Source organism: Grus americana, chromosome Z (genome assembly GCF_028858705.1).
Source record: "Grus americana isolate bGruAme1 chromosome Z, bGruAme1.mat, whole genome shotgun sequence".
NCBI classification, from domain to species: domain Eukaryota; kingdom Metazoa; phylum Chordata; class Aves; order Gruiformes; family Gruidae; genus Grus; species Grus americana.
This window is the reverse complement of record NC_072891.1, coordinates 86509398-86536130: the sequence shown is the minus strand read 5'-3', so window position 1 is coordinate 86536130 and position 26733 is coordinate 86509398. Positions and strand designations below refer to the sequence as shown.

At 45.0% G+C, this 26733-nt stretch overlaps 1 protein-coding gene across 9 annotated transcripts in view; it reads left to right on the top strand.

Annotated features, from left to right (window-relative positions):
- The window catches only part of ELL2 (elongation factor for RNA polymerase II 2), a 45633-nt gene extending 37763 nt beyond the window's left edge, over positions 1-7870 (top strand). For 8 of the 9 annotated variants that reach the window (XM_054809918.1, XM_054809919.1, XM_054809920.1 and 5 more), the window contains 4 exons: positions 169-235; positions 3175-3346; positions 4355-4399; positions 4538-7870. In XM_054809918.1, the coding sequence (XP_054665893.1) occupies positions 169-235; positions 3175-3346; positions 4355-4399; positions 4538-4654 (401 nt within the window). In that variant the 3' untranslated portion in view covers positions 4655-7870. The remainder of the gene's footprint in view (positions 1-168; positions 236-3174; positions 3347-4354; positions 4400-4537) is intronic. The other variant, XM_054809924.1, reaches the window with a different exon arrangement.
- Positions 7871-26733: the final 18863 nt, after the last annotated feature.

Here is a 26733-nt window from a genome sequence, read left to right as displayed (position 1 = left end):
ACCCCGGTACTGCCTACTGTGGAGAAGATCATGTGAGCCCTATTATTAACTTAGAATAAGCTCTATAATAAAACTCCAAAGGATTTTTTGCAAGCCCATAAGGTTGGTATTGTTTGGCTATATTAAAAATCTGTTTATGGCAAGTGTCAAAATTCTGCTTTCCCATAGGAGTTAAAGAAACTTGCTCTGCCTCCATAGATGGTCCTTCATCTAGCGAACAACCAGACTACTTCAAGTGAGTAAAGTAACGATTAGGAGTCTCTTGCTACCCATTGAAGCAGTTGAAAAATCACTTATAAAAACTCCGTTTAGCTACAAAATTGAAAATGTACCAAAATGTAATTTTAGAATAATGACAAGTTCCTTTAAGTCACCCAGCTGCTTTATATGAGTACCTGCAAGTTTTAAACTCTGAGGTTGTTGCTTAATTATTGAGGGGAAAAGAAGTGTTAAAAAGAATTTTTAATATACTTTAGAAGACTTAAAATATTTAATTTCATTCTTCAAGAACACAATAAAAAAGGAATGTGAACACGCACCATTTTCTTTTTAGAGGCGAGGCAATACAGGAGGAAAGCTGAATGCTAAAATACTGAATATGTAAATTTTGAACATCTTTCCTGTGTTTTTCACTGCTTAGTGCATCTTAGCTGGAAAGGTGGGGAGGGAAGATAGCAGACTTTAAAGTCCAGCATTACAAAGCTTGTACATGAGCTAACAGGAGTTAACCATCAAAGTTATTTCCAAAGCTTTGATGTAAAATGGCCACTAACTAACTTGAAGCTACAGCAAAATATCCAATTTCACCATAGAGCTGCAGACCAAAGAGCTAGAGAATAACCTCACTTCAGGTTTTAAATTTTAGCTGCTTATTTTTGGCTACAAAGCATGATAAAAATGCATTAAAGTTGCCTGTGAAATGTTACATATCTACAATGACTGACATATTGCAGTCTATAAAATTACAGAAGGACTTCGCAGTAAGTTTAATTTTAGCTCCTTAAGTTGTCACACATCAGATTAACATTCCCCAAAATTACAATTTACCTGCTATATAAAAAAGTTTTTACCCCATGACAAGTATCAAAGAACTTGATTTAAAATGACATAGCTCTAATAACAGATTCATTTTAATATTCTAAATACTTTTTTAGAATATTAAAACTTTTATCAGGAGGATTTTTTTCCTACTGTGGTAAAACAAAGAAATAGCTTCTGCAAATGCCCAGTGTCTGGGCTTTTTCCCCACTGTTCTATTGGTGGACTTTTTTAAAAAATGTGGAAGTTGAAGGAGGCTGCAGTGGAATAACTGGAAAAACTTGGCCAGTGCAACCTGAATTTCTAATAAAATGCTTTTTTTTGTGGGGAGATGGGCACAGTGGGGAGCAATCTAAAGCTCTTTCCTCAGTTGGAAGGATGAGTTTGAGATTTTGAGGGGCCTTCAATGCTCAGAGCTGAAATGAGCAGCGTGGTAGGTAAAGCCAGGATGACCCTGACGCTTCCTAGCAGTGTGATTGCGCAGTGTCAGCTAATATTAGAGTAATCTAATACTAGAGTTGGATGCCAACAGCCATTGCTAGAAGTTAAAAAAACAAACCAACCAAACAAAAAAAAATAGCCTTCATGCAAGATTTCTGATTGGGAGTAAAAACTTTAATGAAGAAATCTCTGTGAAAGGAGCAACCTCTGGAACAATCTCCCAGCTAATCTACTGGCCATGATGTCCTGGAAGAAATTAGATTGCACTGTTTCAGACATCTGCCAGATCATTACAGAAAGATTGAGACCCGACAGCACCTGCAATTTGATCTAGTCTAAATGACTTTGATAGTTTATTCCAGTTTCTCTTCCAATCTCTAAGTGCTACATATTTCATGAGTATAATCACAGCTTTAGCATAAAGATACTTTCCATCTTAATATAAAGATTGAGAGTAAAGAAACTCAAGCTTTTAAAGCAAAGTTTCAGCGAAAGCTAGAAAAAACAAAACAGATTCACATTTCTCCCTACTTACACCCTCATGTTGTTTTCCCTCTCCACAAACTTACATTGCAAGTGCTTTGTCGGGCTCTTGTCCTGTGCTGGGACTCTTGCCGTGGGATGTAACTGTGCATAAGCCAGTACTCCGCACTATCACTTCACAGGTATCTCCCAAAATGTTGAAGGGCAGCTGTACTTTTCTTGTAAAAGCCATCTAACACTCTGATCGGGCGCATCTGGCCTGGGATACATCACTGACAGAAGTTGTTGTCTGTGTTGGTACAGATTTTCAACTTGTTAAATTTTTACTGCTCGTTAAAATGAATCTGAGGGTGGTTTGAAGGATTCATTGCCATGTGGAGGTGTCTGTGTCATCCAAAGAGAACCTGGTCTTTAGCCCAGGAGGATTGGAAGTATTGGTGTGAGGGCAGTGGGAAATGGTATCTATTACCTGCATTGCAACTTCATCTCGGATTTCTATGATGAGCCTGCTAAATCTGCTCACGTTGATTTGAGGGAGAGGGGAAGTGAATAAAGTTTCAATCACATCAGTGGCTTTAAGCAGTTACGGGTTTTGCCCTCCTTAGGAGGTGATGTGATGGGTGAGTTGGGTTTTTTTGTTGTTTCAGACTTCTTTGCAGTTTGTTTTTGTTGCTATATTCCAAGTGCCTTAGTTGAATGCACAACAACAGAACTGGTGTTCACTAAAATAATCAAATTTTATCGTTAACTATGCTTTGCTGTTAGGCACAAATATAGCCAAAAACCTAACTGCATCCAACTCCACAAATGCAGTCCCTTCCAAAAATGTAATGAAAATGAATTTTCAAAAGTAAATATAACTTAAGCTGTCCCTTCATAGAAAGAGATTGTAATCTAGCAGTTTCTCTTCTCTCACTGAAGCTGATGTTTATTGTTCCTTCTATATTTGAATGATTGCTAATCTTTTCTAAGCATGCTACACTTTTTTTGTGCAGATTCTGAATAAAACCTCTAAAAAGTAAAATATTAGCAAATAACTGTCACAAAAATGTGGTAGATTTCTATAATTAGCTAAATACATTCTCTTGGAGCACCTGTGCTTACATGTAGAAGTCAGTCACATAGCTAACTGACTTAAAGCTTGAGTATTTATGCTTGATATTCACTATGTCCTTGGTGTAAAATTGCACATGTGCTTGTTTTTTCCATTAGAAAATACGTAGCTATAGTCTCATACGAGCAACGCCAGAGTTACAAGAATGACTTCTATGCCGAGTATGATGAATACAGGAACTTGCATGCTCGGATAGAGAATACCACCAGAAAATTTGTGAAGCTTGATGCACAACGCAAGCTTCTTTCTCCAGGGTCCAAAGAATATCAGGTAAAGAAGGATAAAACTGTGAAGATTGTGCTTCATCTCCCTCTTACCCCTTCCAAAAGTCCACGTTTTCAGCACGGGCAGACTCTTCAGTATATTTATCTATTAAATTATATTGACGTGATTTTAAAAGACTTGCCAGGTTCAACGTCTGAGACCAAGTAACTGGTCACATAGCTGGACTTGCCAGACTGGCTCAGGCTTTGACCACCCCAGCATCCTCCGAGGTGAGGGGCTGCTGTTACACAGATGGAGCAAAAGATGGGAAGTGCGTGGAAACCAGCAGCTGTAATCCCAAAGCTTTCCTGACCCCGTATTTCTTATGGTTTTATACACTTAACCAAACCTACAGCCCCAACTTACTCATCTTCCAGGTGGCTGATCCTAGCAATGGTTTTAGCAGGGAAGGGTGTTAAAAACCTGATATTCTGGCTTTGCAGCCTGGAATTCTCCGTTTTGGACATACAAATTCCACATGTTCAGTATCAGAATTCTTTAATTCTGTGTGCACGCTGAGGACTTTTGGTTGGCTTTTATTTAGTTTTTGGTCAGATTGAAAATGTGTTTGTGAACAGAAGGAGTATTTTAAAAAATCTGTGGTACTGCTCAGTCAGACAAAGGGAAACCTTTCAGAATTTGCATACATGCTCAGACACTGTGTGGGCTACCTCTGATTTTGGTAGCTTGACAAAACCCTGCAAAAAGTTGTTCAGCCCTCAAACCCCCACTTGTTTGAGCTGTTTGTGAACGCACAGCAGCACGAGCATGTTCTCAAAGGGAATCTTCAAACACATGCTGCTTTTGTGGGCTATTTACAGTTTTGATTGCAGATCTTGGGTCATATGGGGTGTTAGGGGTTTATTTTTGTAATGCAGGAGAGTGGTGTGGCTCATGGATAAGAAAATATCTTGAATAAAACTAAGTGTATTTTTAGTGTTTTACATAAACTTGGATTTTCTGGTAGTAGTGAAATGTTCTTCATATTGTCTTCATGTTTTTTTTTTCCTGAAGATGCTTCATGAGGAAGTCTTAGAAGAGTATCGAAAAGTAAAACAGGTATGTGTAACACTGGATTTGTGGGAAGTGGTAATCACTGACACTGGCTCAAGGCTATTTTTAAGCAAAGGGCATAAAATGTTAAACTCTGCAGAAATGTTTTCATGTCCTAATTTTCTTTTTATTTTATCTTTACAGTCTACCCCCAATTACTATGAAGAGAAGTATAGATGCGAGTATCTCCACAACAAGCTGTCTCACATTAAGAGACTCATAGGGGAATATGACGAACAGCAAGCAGAGTCATTGCACTAGTCTTCTGCTTTTACCAGGACATGTGAATGAACTGAAGTTTATTTATTTAAAACTTTAGATTAGTTGCTCTAAGATTCTAAAAATTAGTATCAAACTTTTGCATTACAGAAGTTTCAGTATTAGCAGACTTAAGTACTTTTGTTGTTGTTAATGTTGCTTATATGTGTATTTGAAGCTGCTTCTTCTGGTCCCTTCTTTTCTTCAAGACTTATGTTTGTCCATTGAAATAATTTTATCAGTAGATGCTGGGGATACGGTACCTCTACCGAGAAGTTGTGCACATTTTAAGAAAATATTGTAGCAAATTGAAATGCTTTTGGATAAATATAAGGCTGTTTTCTGACCTTTCTTGTTAATGTAAACTCTTTGCCTTAAATGGTAGAAGGTTTAGAAATTTGCACAGAAAAAAAAAAAAAATCACATTGTTTTGGAGGGTTAAAGAGGGATGTATAAGTGCTGTATACAGCCCATTTTGTTACAACAGAAACTCACCCTTGCAACTTAAACCCCCATTGCAGTGGTTGCCTTAAGGTGTTTGCTTGTGTTTATTTAGTGTAGTTAAATTATTAGCTACACTGCTTCCCACTTTGCTAAAGCACCTGGGAAGCACTATGTGGCCTACTCGTGTCTGGAAGTGTGTGCTTGTAATGTGTGTGTGCAAGAACGTGTGGGTGTGAACATGTGTAATGGGGAAAAAAAAAAAAAGCTGCTACTCTTAAGTAGGCCAAACGCTCAGGTTAAAACAACTGATGAGTGTTGCTGTAGGTTTTTCCTATAAAATTGCTACTTCTATTGTGGAAGATGAGCATTTCCATTTCAACAGTTCGTCAGCTTTAATAATATTGGGGAAATTGATACTTTACAAAAATGAAGCAGATATATAGTTTTCAGGCAAGATTATAAAATTAAACATGTAGGCTACCTATTTATATACTACTATAAAGTATTTTTTGAAGAGAGATATGCAAAGAAGCTATTGCCTACATGAAATATATATTTAAAGATTTTTGTCCTGGGTGCCAGGAATATAACAAAGAACAGATGTATTTAACTTTAAATACTGTGATCACTAAACAGCACAAACTTTCATTTCATGCAGTTTTTTGGTTTATTTTGATGTAAACCATTGCTTGCTTTATCATGTGAAAACACAGGTTATTTGGTCAAAATTGAGCAAAATCTTTGTGTGTCTTACTGTGTTCGTCTTTTCAAAATGCTGCCAATTGAAAAGGGAAGCATTATGTTTACAGATCTGATTGTGGAATTTTTGCCAAAACGTTGGTAGTATCACTAATAGACTTTATCTCCAGCATCAAAAATAACTGTTGTGTATCAGTGTAAACCAGAAAATGTTTGACTGCCAGAAAACATGCATTCAGGTAAATGGGAGCAATTGAATTTTTGCCTTAAATTTGTGGGTTCAAAGGCGTTAGATCCGTGAAGATGGAATAGCAAGCAAGGTGCATCCGTTTCCCGCTGCATGACAGCGTTATTTGTATTACCTACTTGAGACCAAGTTGACTTTGGGTCCCTTGGGAACAGTACAGTTGTTTTCAGCTCCACATTTCAAATGGCAAAATGAAGAGAAGCCACCTTGCTTCCCATTAAGAGCTCCATTCATCTGGGTTTAACGCCTGAATTCGGTCCTGAGCATACACAGGCAGTCCTGCCCAGGTACAAACGCGGGGCGGGGGCTGTTAAATTCACTGCCGTTCTGCCACAGCTGCACTGGGTTGTTAGCTATCAACCTAGAAACGAAGTGGCTGTTAAAATAACATGAAGTTCTTGATGTTGGGACCCATTTCAGTAGTTCAGTGCTCTTTATCTAAACTGCGTGCCTGGATCTGACGTTAACTGCCATTACGGGACACACAATGCTGCTACAACTGTCTCGATGTGTTGCGATCATTTGTAGTGCTACCACTGTAGAGCTGAGACGCGGTGCAGTTGATTGGGTTTTTTTACCCCACTTTTTACCATTGACCTGTATTTGTGCGCATCTTCTGGTTTACAGGCTGTGTATGTATTGCAGCTGGAGGTTAGTGCTACTTCAGAGGTCCAGCGCTGCATGTCATCATCAGACCTGACAAACTACTGTAAAGGCCTTAATTGAAGGTTTTGTCCATTTGCATTGAGCATTTCTGAAGCCTTGCGAGTACACCCAACAGCCTATGTGTTGCAAAATAGTGCTGTAAATTTACATATCTCTTGTTTCCCTGGAGTTGACATTCCAGTTCAGCAGAAGTTGAGAGCCCGCTGAAGTGGGGCCTCTCTCCGTATTATTGCCTTTCCTGTAAAACTGGCCTGCTCGCTCAGAAACAAACGTTGCCCGTGGTGGCATCTGGGCTGGGGTTACACTACTACAAATATGAAGCAAATGATTGATGTAGAGAAGGGGCAGCCACACACGTCTCCTTCCTGGAAACTGTGAATCTCACTACAGTTTATAAAAAAAAAAAATTAAAAATACATGGTTGAAAGGGAGGCAGTAGCCCTTTGCAGTTGGCTGAAAAAAACATAGGTTAGGAGGATTGGTTTTCAATCTTGCTGGGGTTTGAGGGAGAGAAACTGTGCCCAAAGTAAATATTTTTTTTTAATTGTAGATACGCTCTAAACTATCACTTGAAGCAGCTCACTTGACTGCTTTTAATTCTTCAGTTCACCTTGTGTGTTATCAAAAAAATATAATATTCAAATCTTTTTGAAGTGTTTTGTAAAACATGTAGACAAGTGTTGGAGGCAAGTTACTTCAACAGGTTTTAAACAGAAATTGAGTTAAAGTGTTGATATTGTAACTTTGCTCATTTGTTAGCTTTTTTAAAATAGTAATGGTACAACCAGTCTTTCTAGATATGTAATGTTGATTCATGCAAAGACCTATGGCTACTCTAAAGTATAGTTCTTTCCGTAAGTTTACTATCATTTGTTTCTGTACCTGATGGGGGAGGGATGTGGCCAGCAATTCCATAACCACCTTTTGGGGAGGATATGAACTTGATCAAGGGAGGACAATATTTGGGAACATGAAGGCTTAAAACGGGGCTGTGAATCCCCCTTTCTGACTTTGAGAGTATTTTACAACTTTTTCAATTGTTTCCATAAAAACTGTATTAAGACTCTGTACGTGAAACATCCTGGGGCGTTTTGTTAATGAACACTTGAGCCATTGTTGCCCCCTCTGTTCTACATCAATTTAAGTTCAATAAAATGTTAACTTTGCAATCCTGAGGCTTGGGTCTTTCCTTGTCCGGGGCGCGGGGCCCCTCTGCGGTGGGGCGGCACAAGGAGCGTTGCTGCGGGACTGCTGCCGTACCGCGGAGCACGGGGCGAGTTCTGATGTGCAAGGGGGCACGTCGGTGCTGCATCACCCGCTGTAACGTCCTGCTGCTCATTTACCCAGCGTGCAAGAGTGCTGCTGCCAAGTGTGGATAGAGAAATGGAAGGTGTGCGTTAAAGCAGCGTCAGTGAACAGGACGTGACTTGTTCCAGCCTGTTTGAGCGTGCTGCTTCAGCTAGAGCTGACAGCAAGCATCTGTAGGTGTTTTCCCTACAGGTTGTCCTCCGTTTGTAACGACTCTCCCCCTTTTTACCCCAGATTTGATATCCTACCTCTTCCACTTCCCTTTCCTACGCTGGCAGGTGACCCGTGTTCCTTGTCTGACGGTGCTGGGACCGATCTCTACCCTGAACGAGCGAAATGTTCACACGCCAAATTGTGGTTGTTTTTCCCACTCTTCCACGTTTAGGACTCCTGTCTCTGCTTCTTCGCTGCCAAGCGCAGGGCATGGTCCTGGCACGGCACCTCACTATCCTGCCAAATTCAGTGTCTGGGGCACAGGGTTTTCCCTGCCGATAGCTGCAGCACTGCACAGGGGAGGGAGCAGCAGCACGGTCTCAGATCTGGCTGCAGCGCCAGGGATTTTTCTGCAGAAATTGCTTATCTGTTGCTGTCTTGGTGCAAGATGGTGGCATCGCTCTCAACAGTTAATTGTTGGTTATAAATATCAAACTGATGGATGGATAAAGGTTTTACAAGCAGTTATCCTCACTCTGGTTGACATTTCACTGTGCCCGTAAACTGTTTTAGAATGTGTGATTTCCACCCACTAAACAGGCCCATGGATTTCCAGCTGTCATTTCAATCCAGATCCCTGAAAACCAAACAAAAACCAAAACAACACTTCCTCAAACAGAAAAAAAAAAAAAAAAGCCACTCTTTTTAAAACCCTAAAAAATTAACATTCCAGTAAGTTAAGTTGCCTGAAGTGTGGGAAGCTGCTGTTATATCCCTGTTAAAAATAAATTTTTAAGTACTAGGCTACTGGTTTCCACAAGAAAATACATTCTGCACCTGAGGGTTAGCCTGCATTTGCACAGCAGGTCGGTGCTATGAGAGCTGTAGCCATCAGTCGGCTCTGCACAGCTTGGGTCTACCTCTTCCAAGTGCTCCTCTGGCATATATCTTTCTATACAGTTTGCTATTTCAGCACTAGTCCCGAAGCAAGTTTACCTTTTCCTGAAAGCTATAGGCAAAAGCTTAACGTTCGAACAGGTATAGAGTTAGTCGTATTTTTTGTTTGGGCAAAGCCTTGTGCAGAAGGATTCGTGGCGCAGGGCTGGGAGCAGCGCGAGGGTCGGAGCGTGGCCGGTAGCCCAGCTCCGTGCTGGTCACGCGCCCGGGGCCGAGGTCTCTGCTCCTGGTTCTTAACGGGCCCCGCTGGGCGCTGCCGCCCCATGTACGGGTGGGCTCGCATCGTCTCCTAAGGTGCCGAAGGCATCTCCATGAGCTTCCTCTACAGCCTGGTTGAAAATGCACTGTTAAGAAAATGTGAAATCATTCTCTGGGTATCACCCTGCAAGATACATCTGTGATCAAGAGCTTAATGGGGGGGGGGGGTTAATGATTAAACTTTTCAAGCTTCCAAAGGGTGCCGATGCACGGTAGTAGCTGGGGAACAGAGCAGGAACATCCCTGAAGGCCAGGAGGCTGCTCGAGACCCTTGGGAGTGGGAAGGAGGTGACAGGGGCTGGCAGCCCCTCACAGCTGACCAGTTCTTCAATAGCCGCTTGCCTTGCCAGAGTGGTGGGACTGGCTACGGCTGTTGCAAGAGGCCAGCAAGGAGAAGCGGTCCAGAGTTGCTTCCTCAAGTAGCACGCTTTCCAAGCCGGTTTTGGAGCTACAGGCAGGTTGCAGGACCCCCTGTCCCCTACCCTGGGAGAGCCGTCAGGCCGCGTGTGTTGCACACACAGAGGGCAGCAGAACCTGGATTTTCTGGCGGGTTGGTAAACGCAGCCTCCGCCAGCTCTGGTTCTGCACCGGCTGCCTCTGCTCACTGCTTGAAAAATAGTTACCATGTCACAGACACAGCTAGAGGGTAAGTCAGTCACTGATAAGATTCTCGGTGTAGGTAAAAGCAGATAGCAGCACGTACGTAAATAAAAAGATACCGTGGGCTTTACAAATTATCATGTACGAACTTGAGCTTCCCTGCCTTTCACAGTGAATGGGGCTGTCGTGGTCCAAACTTGTCCAGCTTATTTTCATGTTAACAGAGCGTGGCCGGGCGTTTGAAAGAAGTGATGTAGGTGTTGATTACGAACTTACTGCCCATAGCCAGCCCCCCCAGTCTTCATCCTGAGCAAAGAACAGTGAGAACTTCGTGTGTTTGTTTTCACCTTGAAGCTCCCAGGTAAATTTCCAGATCACGTGGAAAATGTTTCAGGTTAAGAAACACCCACCCTTCTCCCCGCCAACCACAAAAGTCAAAATCAGGGCTGGCTCTCCTCCAGCCGAGTCTACCTCCCTGGCCCACAAAGGACTTGGCCCATGGCCAGCGCAAGATGAAGATGGATGCAGAGATGTCCTTGTGGGGCTCAGCCCTTGCCCTTAGCTCCCCTGGCCGGGTGCTCTGCAGATCACAGCCCTACTGCTGCCCCTCCCTGCTGAAGGCTCTGTCCCTCTCAAAGCGTCCTCGTGAGTGCACAGCTCCAATTTTGCTTAGAGAAAGGTACCAAAGCTCACGTACGCGTTGCACACTTCCTCGGCCTGTGCTCGGTCCAAGCCCTTGCCGATGCCCTGGGTGCGCTCAGCCCAGCAGCCTCCCGGATGCTCAGCAGGGATGGGGTGAGAGGAACTGACCCTCCCCGCTCTCCTTGGGCATCTGTGCCTCAACGAACGGCAGGGAGCAGAGCAGAACTGGGAAAAGGGAAGGGTTTCAGTACTGGAGGATTATTTTTATCCCCTCATCACTAAGCCTGAGTCTCTTCCTCCTTTCTGAATATGACAGCCATGTGCACAGGCTAAGAAAGTCTTCATGACCCAAAGAAGTATGTGCTTTTAAAACAGCCATTTAACTAGTAATAAATTGAACACTAAACCCACACAAAGTAAAAAACTCTACGAGGACGTCTCTTCTCTGGCAAGCCAAAAATACTGATGTGGAGAAGAAAAACAACTGCAAGCCTTTAAAAATAAAGCTTTGACCAGAACTCAGTTTTCCACCCCAAATGACCCGCTATACCGAGGTGAAGTGTTCCTGCCTTAGGACTTTGTCTTCTCTATCTTGCAAACTGAGGCTTCTGGGGTGGCCCAGGACTGACTGATTCATCTGCCTTCATGCTGACAGCAATTTCTGCAGCATTTTCTAAGAGAGGCTGTGGTCTTCTCTTATGCGACACTGCCAAGGACAGTAACCACTGTGTTGCTCTCCACTAGCAGAGCTTCTCCTTCCACTGCTGTGAAATGAGCCCAAACACACGCACACACACACACACACACACCCCCCAGGTAACTCTTGATGGCTGAATACCACATCACAACCCCAGAAATGGGTTGCCAGCTGTTATGACTGTGATCTGCAAGAAACAATGCTATTACACTGCATCATTTCTAGCCATCCATCCATTCATCCATCCATCCATCCATCCATCCATCCATCCATCCCTCCCTCCCTCCCTTCCCACAGTAAATTGCTTGTTGTTGCATATTTTTGTCACAACACGGTCAAAATGTCACCAGACAAGTTTTAGGAAAAGGGAATGGGTCCTCACAGATTTGCAGTAGCGGCAGTGAAGATAAGTAAAACAATTATAACAATATCCTCAACTGAAATGCCTCTTGCCCCCAAAACCACTGAAAAAGCCCAACAGACAATGAAAAATGCAGAGAGGCTGATGTTCATAAAGCTCCTCCACCCCCAGGACGGTGCTAGGAGAACCAGGACAGGATGAGAAGGGTAGAACAGGGAATGGGAAACCGCAGTGTTGCAGATCAGAAAAGAAAGGACAAAGCAAGTGCTTCAGGAGAAGCAAAAGGAAGGTGGCCCCTGGGATGTCTTGTAGTAAGTAGCAAATGCAGATAATGCAGACAAGTGTGGAGCAATACACACACAACTGTCCTTTCTTGTGCCTTTCAAGGCTCATTGACAACGAACACAATGGTGTGATGTGTGGGAACAAAGGTCTTGTTTCAAGTATGCTTGCTCTGTGCTTTCCCAGTGAAAGCATCTTCCTCGCTATCTGGCAGAAAAGGACCATGACTGCACCTGGAAGTGTCTTCTCCTGAGTCACAAGTTTTGCTGGCATCCCAGATCACCATCATGGTACGGCCAGGGTGGCCCGTTGCTGATGTCTCACAAATGCCACGTCACTGCATCCAGCTAAGGAGTGGGTTACTGCAGGCACCTGCTCCCGTATACATGACCTGTTCGTTTGCTCGTATCAGTAATTGGCTGTGGCCATGGCCCTGCTCCTGTCGGAGTTACGAAATTCTTTAAAGTCTGCAAAAACGGAAGGATGAGACCAAGTCTCATGTGGTCACAGGTCACCCAACAGGACATTCAGCATCCATACCAGAGACCAGACCTGGGGACCATGGGAATCTTACTGGTATAAAAATAAGGGAAACACATCAGCTAATGAATCTTCAAAGACTATCAGTCAGCATCTTGCATAAACAGATGTTTCAGATCAATTATCTAAAAAGTTGCATAACCCTTCTGTGCAGTACAGTTACCTACGAGCAGGATATCAGACATGCCTTCCAGAAACAGGCATTTTGTCTTCAGTTTCTGAAAATCACTGTTCATAAAAAGATGTTCTCACTCACCACTCACTGCAGCAGTTCACATTTTAAATAACCAACATTTCCTATCAATAACAGACTCTGCGCTGCACTTCTGTTCTCCTGATGCTTGCTCAGCTGCCTGTCTCCAAAAGCTTACTTAGGGTAGGTATTTTTGGTTTGGAGCTTTTTTGCTGGTTAGGGGCGTAACACCCTCCTTTTTCCTTGCATCCTACTCCCACAGCAAATCAACAAATACTGTTAGCAACATTAAAAAAAAAAAAAAAACAAGAAAGAAAGAAAAAAGGAAACATCATGTTACTGCTTTTGCAAGTGTTTTATTCCAGGTATTGCTATGAGAAATGCCAAAATAGGAGGACAATGGTTCCCACAACCAGTACTAAAGTTGTATAGGATTCAAAGAGGGCTTATGTGGATCGTCCTTTGCTGCCACTGGATAGAACTGTGCCTGCTCATTTTTCTGTTTGTGACCATACTAATTAAAAGAATTAGCTGTGGGCTTGAGCTAAAAGCTGCGCTTATGATGAAGTGCATAGAGCCATGTTCTTACCCGCTGTGTTTTCTTTGCCTAACAAGTCAACATACCTCAATTCCTGAGTGTTCCTGCTATTACGGCATTTTGAGATAAAGCACTCAGGAAGGAACAGCAGACCAAACCCACTAGCCCTTTTTGATCAGAGCTCTGAAACTCCTCAAGGCTCTTTCCCCTGTGGAAATGCGTATGGTTAGAATTAAGGTATAGCCAGAACAATGATGTCTTGACGTAAAAATGCATGTTACCTAAATCAGGCAATAAAAGCTAAAAGCCTGTCATGACACGGGGCCTGTCATGGAGGATGCTGAGAGCTGACCCCCCTTGGGTCTGCTGCAAAGACTGGCTAGAAGTGATGACTTTGCACTGTGGTGGTCCTGTTCTCCAGACACTGATCCTTGTGCTTTTAGGCTAAAGAAGGTTTCTTTGGGGTTTTTTTGTTTTTCTTTTTGTTTTTCCCCCCCCCCCCAATATACAATAGTATTCTATACATTCCTAAATATAATACTCTCAGAGGGGCTTCAGTTTGCACCTGACACCCAGCATCTTTCTTGATGACAAGGATGTTTTTCTAAGCAAACGCAGCCCTAAGTTATTTCTATCCCCCTCAAGAGCTTGGCAGCTCAGGGAAGGCTGAGCAGGTTGCGCTCGCACCATTTCCAATAGTGACCGTCGCTGTGATTCCCTCCCGGTCTCATACGGGGCACTGCTGTGGGAAATAACCTCATGAACAAGTGTGAACTGCAAGAGTCACAAGTGTCTATATACCACGGAAAGCAAACGGGATAGTGTGTGACGGTAAGAGTCAGGCTTCACTAGGCAAGTGATTTAATTTAAATTTCATTCCCCTCCAGATAACTAATTATGGAAAATCTGAACTTGTTTTTTCCTTCATTAGCATTGCAGTGAAAACAAGGTGGGGTTGTTTCCTAAAAAGAACCTCTCCGTGTCTTTCAGGTTTTTTTCTTACGCGTCTTGATCAGTTCAGCCGATCCCCACCGTAGTGCTAAGAGCAGAGTTAACAATTAAGTTTTAGTTGAATTAGAGCAGGGAACTTGTGTGAGGGTGTAACGAAGGGAAGGAAGGGATCGCTCTGAAGTGACAGGCAGTGGAAGCAACACTGACCACCGCGGAGCTCAACTGACGGAAATCAGCGAGCGCAGCAGAGTCAATGCCTGGCTGGAGGCAGGGCGATAATCTCACCTCTCCCTGGAATCTTTTCCTCTGCAGAGTGACGTGTGAGCTGATGTCCAGCAAAGCCCTGCCGTCTCTGCAGCCCATCCAACGGGCATCTCCTTCCCACAAATTGATGTCCTCCTCCCTGAACACGTGCCTGCAGCCTCCCCTCCCACGGAGCTGCTCCTGCACCGTAACCGTAACCGTGCCCTTTGAAGCGCTTGAGGTTTTTTAACACCTTTATTTTCTTAAAAAATATGTTAACAACATTTATAGTGGTATCTTCCCTTTCTTCTGCTATTTTTTGAGCAGGGGGAGGACAGGCCATAATCCACAGACCTCCAAGGCACCTTTGCGCATGACGCTTCTTCCAGATCTCTTTTCTTCCCCTTGTTTCCAAGCTGATGCTCTCTTTACAAGAGCAATCGGTTATATGGGGACACTCATCCTTGTTGAAGGCGACTGTTTCAGAAATTATTTTCTTCCTACAGCTCGCCAGGGACATTCGCAGAACCGCTGTTGCCTGTGCGCTGACTTCAGCAGGACGCACTCGTGCCCCGCTACATTTCGGAGGGAAAACTGGGGGGGAACACCCCATATAATTTCCTTTAGCCACAGGAAAAATTGTAATCACAGCTAATCAGAGCTTTCATCCTCCTTAGTTGCTCTGATGATAACCACCCACGAGAAGTCAGGTTTTATTAATCCTGGTACCCACAAACCTGACTTTTTTCAACTCAGATTACCTCGTATGCTTGCCTTCCTGAACCACGCTGCCAAAAACTGGCTTGCTCCCTGCTAGAATCTCGCCTTTTTCTGTGTTTATCAGGGCAGCCATGCGTAGGCTTGCATGTTTTTCCAGGGTAGGGTGCAGGCTGCTGTAACTGTATTTATCGTTGTTCTTCTCCAGGAATTAGCCAAACACTGACTATCAAAAGGTTCCATTTTCCCCAGGTATCCCAAAGTTCAGCCTGTTCCTGCCCAAAGAGCTGCTGGCAAGATCAGTCTTGTGGAAACACCTTCCGGGAGGTTCGGGCTGTGGCTGAGCCAGGGGTGTTTCACTGCCAGCTTTAATCTCCACTGGATCCCCAAAGTGCCAAGGTGTGCGAAAACATCAGCAGGGCAAAATTTGACACATTTTCCAAGTCTCAAAAACCCACGACGGATACTCGAGTCAGTGTCCTCACCCTTAGTCCTGCCGTGTCTGGCATGGCAATAGCATGCAGGTGTGCTGGGAGCGATGCTCTGCAGCCTGCCCCCTTTTTTTGGCAATACTCTGTTCCTCCGTACTAGACAGGCACTTTTGCACAGACCCTGATAGCTTTGGGCAAAGGAGTCTGCACTGTTGGGTGAGGCTGGGTCTGCCTTTTTCCCACAGTCAGGGTAAAATTCCTCCAGTTTCGAAATGGGGTGCTGCATCCACAGCACTGGGATCTCAAATCTTCTGTAAAAGCTGCCTAGCATCTTCTTACCCATAGAAAGCTTCCTCTAGGACCAACGATGTTTTGAGTCAGTGACCCAGCACTTGCAAACAAAGACTGCCAGAGCTTTTCAAAAAAGTGACATAAAAGGACTTTACACCGAAGGTCCTGCTGTAAGTAAGTGCTGGAGCTGGCAGTGCAAGAGGGTGAATGGAGAATTAAACTGCTGTCTCCTCAGGAACAGCAAGTGCCACTTTCCTGCACGCAGATCTTGGGCCCTAGAAAATCTTGGGGGAAAAAATTCCAAATGAGGCACAAATCATGGTGCACAGCATGGAAAGAGATCAGCTCACCACGTGGAGGTGGCTGGAGAGGAGGGCACAGCAAAAGAACTGTTCTCAGGCCATTCAGCAAGGGTGCTGTTCCATGATTATTAACAATGGCTTACCTTTACCAACAGTTCCTAAACACAAAATTCACACCGATAAATATTTGCACACCTTTCCCTGCCTCTCATGCATGATGACCTACAGCGCTTCATGACATGATGCAGTTCCACCACAGACAGAAGGGAAGCACTGAATCACCTGATTTACTAATTGCGCTTGGTTCTTCTGATTAAAACACCCTCCTCTTGTTTATGCGCAGACACATCACACGGCTACGCCACCGGTAACACAGACACTTCAGATATTGCTGCAGCATCACATGCCAGCCACACAGGGGGTGCTGCAGCCTTAACGATGCAGTGATAATTGGATTAACACAACCACCTTTCCCTTAATGTCATGCTCCTCATATAGGTACAGTTTGCTCATTGCTTGAGAAACGATATCAAACGACCCAAGAACGCTGTAAACTCCCGAGGGCAACAGCTTTGCCTTGTGGCGTTATAGATAATGGACCTCGCAGAACCACGGCGCCATTAAAAACAAAACAATTTTGGCTTCTCAGCAACCTGACTTGGCTTGGAATACGAGCAACCTTTGATAAGGAGCACATTGCCTCTCACGGCATCCAGGGTACAAACCTTGACCGCGCCACGGCGTTAGGTAGTGCAAGAGCAGAACTTCAGAGGTTCTTCTTTCTGAGCCGCCTGCTATACTGTACCTTAAATTAATGCTGCAGTCCGGTCTTCTCTACCTTCACTCCAGTACAGGTTTGCCTTTACAAAATATGTAGCACTCACCCCTTAACTTCTCCCTGCCTCACGCCTCAGCCCCAATCTTGTGCATCCAGAATAAATCAGCTTTTTTATTGGGTACATGTAGCAGAGCATGAATTTTTAGGAAAAGTAACTTTAAACATTCCTGTAGAATTCTGATGGCAATTTTAGGCAAAAAATTATTCAGAACATGATAAACAAAGCAAGACTGGAATTCACAGCTTTTACCTCTCACAACGAGCACAGCAGGATCTCTGAGTTATGCCTCATTTTTCCACTTCCTAATACCCCAGAACAAAATCATAGCTTGGGCACTGACTCAGAGGGAACCGTGTCGCCTACTGAGTCACCGCTCCCGCCACGTCCACAGGCGCGGATGCTCACCGCAACGCTGCTGGCACCGAAGGCTTCGGGCAGCGATGCTCTGCCGCTGCCAGCTGCGCCGTGCCTGTGCCCGTGGGTCGCGTGGGGCGTGGGGCGATGCCGAGGCAGGGAGATGTGGAATTGCAGAGGACTGGGAAAAGCGAGGATGCCGGTGGGATGTCTGCATCGCAGCTCCGGCAGGAGCAGTGGCTCAGCTTCCCAACCAAAAGGAAATCTGAAAGGACTGAAGTTGTTTTACCACCTCTTGCAGTGCAGCTTCGTTTCTTTACATGTGAGGAATCCCAGTGGGAAGTAGGGAGGTAAATGTCAACACGAGCTGTGGCAATTGCCAGCAGTGCCCAGCCCCGAGGTGCCTGCAAGCCAGGAAACTTCACGGCAGAGAGCATGGAGGTTTGGAAAGTCCATCGGTAATTAACCACCGGGTTGTTGCGTACGGTATCTCTTGTGCAACAGCGGGTGCCCTGCTGTTCGAGGATAATTACAGATTAAATCTGACTCCTCAATCTCAGTGACTATTTTCATAAACATCTGCTGTTAAAAGGCTGATGTCCTCTGCACAGGCTGCTGGAGGGGATTCCTCTATCGTGACATGTTGTGGAGACATGTCGTGATAGAGGAGCGAACAGGAATGTGATTAAACCCCTCCAGCCTTCACCATATACTATGCCAAACATATTTTTTCCTGCTGATTCCAGCTAAAAGTGAAAGGTAGACACAGCCACTGATTGTGCCCCTAATTATCTCCACGTTAAAGACACTTACCATTGTGATGCTGAGTGACACAGCATCTCTCTCTACAGCAATTCCAGCCTTTGAGCAACAGCACATTCTGAATTGCTTCTAATTTCTGTACAAACAAAATGCTTATCACCCTGGTAAGGCACAACTTTGGTTTTCTTTCAAAAATACTTAAAAATAAGTAAAATCTCTGTAATACCAAAAATCCCAACCTCTATAAAAAAAAAAAAAAAACAAACCTGAAATAAATCCTTGATATAAACATCATCTCTCCCTAACAGGAACAGAATATCTTCTTTCTCCCTTTTGATGATGCTTTATCATTTAAAAATAGCCTCCAGGGACAGCCTGTGCCTCAGCTCTGTGAAGGATTATTGTGGCTGAAAGCAAAGAGCGAACCCGCAGAAAGAGCCTCCGCATCGCTCAAATGTCAACAACCAGAATCACATCAGATCTCGGCACAAAAACTTTTCCTAGGTGTCATCTCAGGTGGACACGGCTTGTTCGCTGCACGTGCTGCAACCCTCTGTGGGCATTTTGGAGGATTGCACATCCACCGTGTGCTGGGGCAAAGAAACCCGGGAGGGACCACAGGGAGCGGGATGCGTTTGAGACGATGCTGGGGTCCCTCGCACTGTCACACCGTAGATTGACAGGAGGATGGAAGCACCTTGAAGTCTTCAGCCTTGCTTTTCTTTTTTTTTTTTTTTTTTTTTTTTTTTTTTTTAGGAAACTCCACCTCTGAAGCTCGTTTGGGGAATTTTTGCGCTTGTTTCTGAGGGATCAAACAAGCCGATGGAGACAGGGAAGGCTCAGACTAAGGTGGACTGTGCAGCAGGAGTGGGTGGAACTCCTTGTTACACAATGGCAGGTCATCACTCGGTGGACAGCTTCCCCAAAAACCTGGTTTGCTTCCTTCTCCTCCCTGCTGATAATGTCTCAGGTACAGGTCATTGCTGAAACTCAGATTAAATTTAAAATTTAAAAAAAAAAAAAGTCATACTCTTTATGCAGAGAGCCTGTTTTGAGCCACACAGCAATGATGCAATGGGATTTCTCTGACAGATCAGGCAGGTTTTGCTAGTCTTGGCCATTTTCCTGACGCCCCACTGTGCTCTGCGCTTCCGTCAAGAGATGCCACAGTGGAAAAGTGGGGAATGATCAGAAGTGGGGAGTGAACGTGGCTTCAGCACAGCTGGGAGCCGAGCACTGAGCCTGTGCTGAGGCGGGACCCAAGGGGTGCTGTGCCGCAAGACACCAGGCTCTCCTGCCCTGCCTGCGTGGCTGCAGCACGGGCACTGACCGTCCCTGGCTGCCCGTCACAACGGTCTGAGGGCAGTAATGTCAGGGCACGGCTGCGTATTTCTCACCGTAGGCAGGGTGATGCATTAAAATCCTGAAAAACCTCCGTTTTAATAAAGTTCAAACTATCTGAGGACATACTGAAGTAAATTAGCATCTACATCCACTGAATTTTCAAGGATCATATCCAGTCTCCTCATTCCCTTTCAGAAAGAGGGAATAGTCACTTCACAAGTAAATCTCCTGTTTTACTTCCCAGAGAGGCACCAGAAACAGCTGGACGGGTCCCTCTGCATCACCACCTTCTGCTGGGATGCTTTAGCATCCAGGGGGTGGACCCCCTTAAATCACTCTGCAGGTGCTTCAATAATTAAGGACCAGCAAAACAACCCCAACAAATGCAGTAAGGGAAATGGCATTCCATATCCAGTTAGTCGATGCTGGAATTTTTTTCCACACCTTTTTTCAGAAGTTCAATCAGACTGGCAATAAAACCATGGTAGCCTTCTGCAGACCACAGAGCCTGAGGCTGGAAGGTTTCCTAGCACGTTCTCCGCACTGACTGGGATTCATCGACGTACCTGACAAGAGTGGAGCCTGCCTATGATTTCAACACGGAGAAGAAAAAAAAAAAACCAACTGCTTTCATGTTTCAAAAGCATTTAAAGCATTTTGCAAATTCCTTGCGTGTTCTGTAAGTGCCTACTCATTGCTGTTCCTGCCGCAGCATCAGTGACAGCAGCATTACCTGGACACCTGCCTGGGAAATGCACATCCTGCAGCCACGGTGCAAAACAAATATCCGGCTCCATCATCTAATGGGAGACATTTACCAGGAGCTGCTGGGCTGCTGCTCCTTGCCCACACCACAGGCAGGGCTGCTTCTGCCATCTGCCTGCTCTTCTGGAGCAGGCACCGTACGCCAATGCCTCGGGTCCGGATTTGGCCAGTGCCAGCACCGCAGAAGGGACACGACTGCAGAGAGGAGATCCTTCGGAAACATCTGGGTGAGCCCGTGCTCACGGAGACGTGTGCAGCTGGAGGTGTGATGTCTAGCATCACCCAGAAAGCAAGTCCTCAGGAAAACTGGGTCTGTTTTTGACAGGCTAGCAGCAATGGGCTGACATCTGGCAGCAAGCATTATTCAAAGCCTGGACAGGCAGAACTGACACATGCAAGCCTTGTTCTCACCCGTTCGTATCCACTCTTTTTTTTTTTTCAGTTAAAAAGATCAGCATAGTTTTTGGAGGATATTGATTTCTCCAACTTCAGGCCAATTTACAAATGCTGAAGGTGATCTCACAAGCACCTAAGATCTGCTTTGTGAAGATTTTACTCTACTTGGGTAACGCCAGCGGAAATACCTTTGAAAATAAGCATAATTTTTAGCCTTGTTCTCCCAGCTCCAGCTACGCACTGATTTGCAAATAACTTTTCTATGCTCCAGAGCAAAGGAGGAGAGGACCACGTTTCCTTGTTTCTCTTCAAAATGATGCTTGCGTTAATACCACAGCAACACAGCAAATCAAAACAGGAAAAAAAAAAAGCAGTGCAACTCCATCATTTTACAGGAATTCTCAGAAAAGTACAGTGCATAGTACTATTGAGTACAGACATGCTCTCCTCAGAAATACACACAAATATAAAGTTTTATTGGCACAGAAGTCAAAAGAAATAGTAGTTTTGTTTTATTTTTCTCACATCGTCTTTCCTCTTACTCTGCTCAGTTCAATTAACCCATTACAAATCTTATGTCCCCAATTTTTTTACACTCAAATAGCCTAGCTGGCTTCATGGCCGATAATGTATCAAGAGGAGTGAAAGGAAAGACTGTGGATGCAAAAAGCCTGCAAGATAATGCAGTGACAGAGGCTTGCACACACCCCCAACACACTGCTGAACAGTAGCATTGTCACTAGGAAATTGCTTTGACATTTCTATAGAATTACAAAAGCAAGAGGAAATACACTGAATTCCAGCCCTCCAGCAGTCCACCGTGATAAATGACTCCAAGCACTTCTCAGCTGCAATATTATTCAATTAAACAAATACTCCATCACCCAGGGAGCATTATTACACTTAGAGAAACATAAAGACAGGAAATCTACTCCACAAGACAAACATGGACCAGAAGCAGAGGACGGGAAATCACTAACCGAAGCCAGGCCAAAGGGGAGATGCCTGACCGAAATGATTCCCCGTGCCCCTGCACTGAAATCCACGTACAGGCACAGAAGGGTGATTCGGGCTCCTGCCTTGAGGAATTCGGCCAAATAAAAACACCGGCATTTGCAGACATGAACAAGAAAGGTAGGGTATCTATACATGTGTGAAACAGACATGAGGATTATTTTTCCTGTTGAACAAAAGTAGAGCAGGCTTTGCCACATATTTCGAAACTAATCCACAAAACAAAGCAAAGGTTCGAGTTCACTGGCAGAAAGGCTCGAGGTCTAGTGTTAACACAGTGTCTGGGGATCTCCAGCTGATTTCTTGAGTCATCTGTAGTAAATCCCCTAACCTTCCTGGATCTCAGTTTGGGGCCTTCTAAAACTGAAGTAACGAAACTGCTGCAAGTGTTATCCAATAAATCTATATTAAATGAGAGCAATGCCCCAGGTTTTCATGGTCATAACTAACAGATTTAAGATTAGTGAGTATATAAACTATTATTATTAGAAAGACACTATTTCTTTACAAAGACAAAAGAAAGTTTTAACCATCCTGTACCAGGGTTTGTTGAATTCCTTCAGATAACAATTCTTGAAAGAGACAGGGTGAAGTCAGTAGTCTTTTGCTTTGCATACCAGTCATGTTACTCGGCACTTAATAGCTGCCGCACAGCAGAACAAGAACATGCTGGGCTTGTGCCCTTTATGCTTACTTTTTTTTTCAGTCTTGTTTGTTTTCACCTAGTCAATTCCTATTTCTTATTTGAGATATCCTGCAGGAGACTCAGAGAAGAAATGAAATGTTTTAAATTACCTCAAAGTTAATAAAAAAGGAGTTCAAAACAGTGCCAGAGCATAAACAAACCAGACTTTGCTTTTGGTCATCTGCAATGATGAGCTGAGAAAACTGTTTTTCAGGCAGTGTGTCCTGCGCCTGTGTGAAACCTATTCAGGTCATCCCATGAAATCACTTGACTCAAGATGTGCTGGAAAGGGGAAACTAAAGCAGAAAAGAATTTCCAAGGAAAATTTTTTTCTCTGGATCTTAGGAAAGCACAATAGAGAGCATAAGTTCCTCTCAATGCTACGCACAGTGAATTATGGCTGCAAACATAGATTAGAAAAAGGATGACTTGCTGTTGGCTTGGCCAGTTCACCGCAAACTGTAAGATGGGGGTAAGCGTCAACCCCTGCCTGTGCCCACTGCCATGAACCCCTCTTTTCCCCCAAGTCTGCCTCCACACAGACTCCAGGTGTTGCACCTCTTTTTATCCACTTTCTTTACCCTAACACTTTGCATTTCCTGTAGTCTGGACCAAGCTGCCCTGGCCTCCCACAGAACACCAACCACCTCAGCGACTTCGCCTTTCCGCCTCTCTAAAATTGTAATTTTCAAAAATTGAGCTTTCTGCTGCCACCGAGGCTGATGAGAAAAGCAAACACTTATTTTTGGCGTATTGAAGGCCACAGAACGGACACTGCTGCTGACATCCTTCCTATGCCCCGCATCACGCCGGGTCACGCTCCCAACAACAGCGATGGGCATTTTGAGAAACGGCGGACTTTGTCCCCGCACCCACCCCGCGTGGAAGGTCCCTTTCCCACCCAAAAGCAGGTACCGGCCAGCGGAGCCGTGCGGCAGCTGGCGGGGGGCGATGCGCGGAGCGATGCGCAGAGCCAGGGGATGCGCGGGGCGATGCGCGGGGAGATGCTGCCGCCCGGCGGAGGTTGCGCGCTGCGCAGGAGCCCGGGGCGGGGGGGGGCCGCGGCCACCATCCTACCCCCCTTTCCCCGTCCAGCCGTTTTGGGGTGAGGGCGGGGGGTGGCGTTTGTTCCCCCCGCGGTGCGGGTTCAGGGGGCGCAGGCAGAGAGGGGGGGTGCGGTACCAAGGTCAGGGCTGCTCCGGCTCCTTTTCCATGGCGTGAATGGCATTGACAGAGAACTGAGAGAACGACATAGGCATATATATTTTATTTATTTATTTATTTTTTTTAAAAAAAGAGTTCGCACTTTGCTTTTGATCCGAGTTTTCAGTGGAAGCTGGGGCAGGAGGGGGCGCTGAAATAATCTGGCGGAGCGCGCTCCTGCGCCTGCTTCTCGTGATACAAACCGATGAGACTCAAAGTGCCTGACCAGCTCACTCGCCCAGCGAAGAGGCAGCCACAGGCTCCCAGGGAGCACGGCTTGCATCCCATCCATGCTTTTCTGGCTCCCGTCCTCCCTTGCAATTGCATCCCACTGGATCTGATTCTTCATTGCTCGCTCCAGCCCATAGCCACGTTCATCTTTGACGGTTGGACTTGATGATCTTAGAGGTCTTTTCCAACCTTAAAGATTCTATGATCTCTACCAATAAGAGTTAAAACAGCCATCCTGACCAGGTAACTGCTAATAGTCACTGAGAACAGGTACAAAGAGTCACACAAGAGGCAAGGTGGCCAACAAATGCTGTAAGATGTCCGTGGCATCCCTGAGGTCCCCACATGCTTTTCCCTTGGTCATCCCTGCCAGAGTGCCCTGACAGTACCCCTGACCACATGAAGGGGTGGCAGAATGCCTGCCTAATCCTGGTAGTAACACAGAATTTACTGGTTATTTCCCAAGTCTAGACAATTGTCACACTATGTTTCCGGGAAAATATTTTTTTTAAAACTCTGGTTTTAATTATAGGAAGAGAAAGAGCCTGAGAACATGGCTGAGTCCATGCTGTCTTTGTGTAAACTGGCAGTAATACCACATTCCCAGCAGAAAGGAATGTTCGTATTGATACACACAATTTAATCCTGCCATATCATTGGGATGTCCAAATATTTACTTTTCCCAACTGCTTATCAAAGGAAAGGGCGGGGGGGCAAGGTGTGAAGCACAGAGCCCACTTGGTTTCGTAAATGTCTCACTTAAGATTTCTTGATCACAGAATCCCAGACTGGTGGGGGTGGGAAGGGGCCTCAGGAGCTCACCTAGCCCAACCCCCTGCTAAAGCAGGATCACCTCGAGCAGGTTGCACAGGATCTCATCCAGGCGAGTTTGGAATCTCCCCAGAGAAGGAGACTCCACAACCTCTCTGGGCAGCCTGTCCCAGTGCTCGGTCACCCTCAGAGGGAAGAAGTTTTTCCTCATGTTCAGATGGACCTTCCCCGTTCCAGTTTGTGCCCGTTGCCCCTTGTCCTGTCACTGGGCACCACTGAGAAGAGTCTGGCCCCTTCCTCTTGACATCAACCCTTTAGATATTGATAAGTGTTGATCAGGTCCCCTCTCAGGCTTCTCTTCTCCAGGCTAAACAGCCCCAGCTCTCTCAGCCTTTCCTCATACCAGAGATGCTCCAGGCCCCTCCTCATCCTCGCAGCCCTCCGCTGGACTCTCCCCAGTAGTTCCCAGTCTGTCTGGAACTGGGGAGCCCAGCACTGGACACACAACTCCAGATGTGGCCTCAGCAGGGCAGAGCAGAGGGGGAGGAGAACCTCCCTCGACCTGCTGGCCACACTCTTCTTCATGCACCCCAGGTACCACTGGCCGCCTTGGCCATGAGGGCACATTGCTGGTCATGGAGAGCTTGTTGTCCCCCAGGACTCCCAGGTCCTTCTCTGCAGCGCTGCTTCCTAGATACCCACCTACTGCCATTCACAACAAGCCACATCACACTCAAAAACCTGGGAGGTATAATCTTGCATTCTGAAAATAAAATGATTCGGCATAGCAAGAGGAGTTGTATCTTCCTCTAAACTCATAAACCAATTCTGATCACTGTGCATCATCCTTAAATAACTCCTACAGATACTCAGCCTGTCTGTCACTGCACTTCAACTGACCTACAACCTCCCTGAAATGGAATCCTTAAAACTGGAAAAAATACAAGAATCAAGACTTCAGTATCCTTTTAGGGGAAAAAATAAAATTAATGTTTTGATGACATTTCTAGGGCTGAAATCAGTAACTGAAAATAAAGAATTTGAAAAAAAGCTTGCAGAGTTATTCTTTCACACAGTGAGATGTTTGGGTCACTGAAGAAGCTTTTTGAAACAATCCTGCACGGATGATTCTTTACTAGGACAGGGGGATGCAGATTCAATCTTATCTCTATGTTTTGGGTTTGCATGACAAGGTTTTGGTAGCGGGGTGTGTGTGTGTGCTACAGGGGTGGCTTCTGCAAGATGCTGCCAGAAGCTTCCCCTATGTCCTACAGAGCCAACGTCAGCCGGCTCCAAGATGGACCCACTGCAGGCCAAGGCCAAGACCATCAGCGATGGTAGTGGCGCCTCTGGGATAACAGAGTTAAGAAGGGGGGGAAAACCCAACAAAAAACACCAAGGGCATTTGCAGCCAGAGAGAGGAATGAAAATATGTGAGAGGAACAGCTCTGCAGACACCAAGGTCAGTGCAGACGGAGGGGAAGAGGTGCTCCAGGCGCTGGAGCAGAGATTCCCCTGCAGCCCGTGGAGAAGACCAGGCTGTTCCCTGCACCCTTCTGGCTGTTAGGAGAGCATTTAATCACTGTGTTATAGGCAATGTTTTGGCTGCAGAGACGGTTCTTCACTAAGGAAGCCAATAAAGTTATGCACCTTTCCAGGCTTGTATAGGATCGAAACCTCTACACACATATGCTAAATACTATTAACATTTTTACAGACATTCTTTGCACATAATTAGCACTATGCATAGTTGCACTTCTCCTTCCCTTTTTCCTTATATTAGTGATGCATTTTAAGTCATGCTTATATCGGTGGTTTCCCCTAAAGGAAGTATACCTTCCCATTTTAGCAAGAGGAGTGGTGTACCCAGTAATTATCTAAAAGTAATGTCAGTAGCCCTGGTAGGATTTCATGAAAGCTAAGTTCCTTCACGGCAATAACATGCAGAAAGAGTAACTAATGTAAGACTGGGGTATCACTGCAGAGGTGAGGAGTGAGCCTTGTACAACCCCATGGGTTACAGACCCCTGAGGTACATAGAGACCAAGTCTAAGCTTATCACAGAACAAGTAGCTCCGGGACATCCATCACCAAATAATCAAATAACCCTGCAAGCTCAGTAGATTGCTTTTCACCACAGGATGGACTGGAGCATTTTAAATCAAAAGCCACAATTTTTTCTCGGTTACTGTATGCAG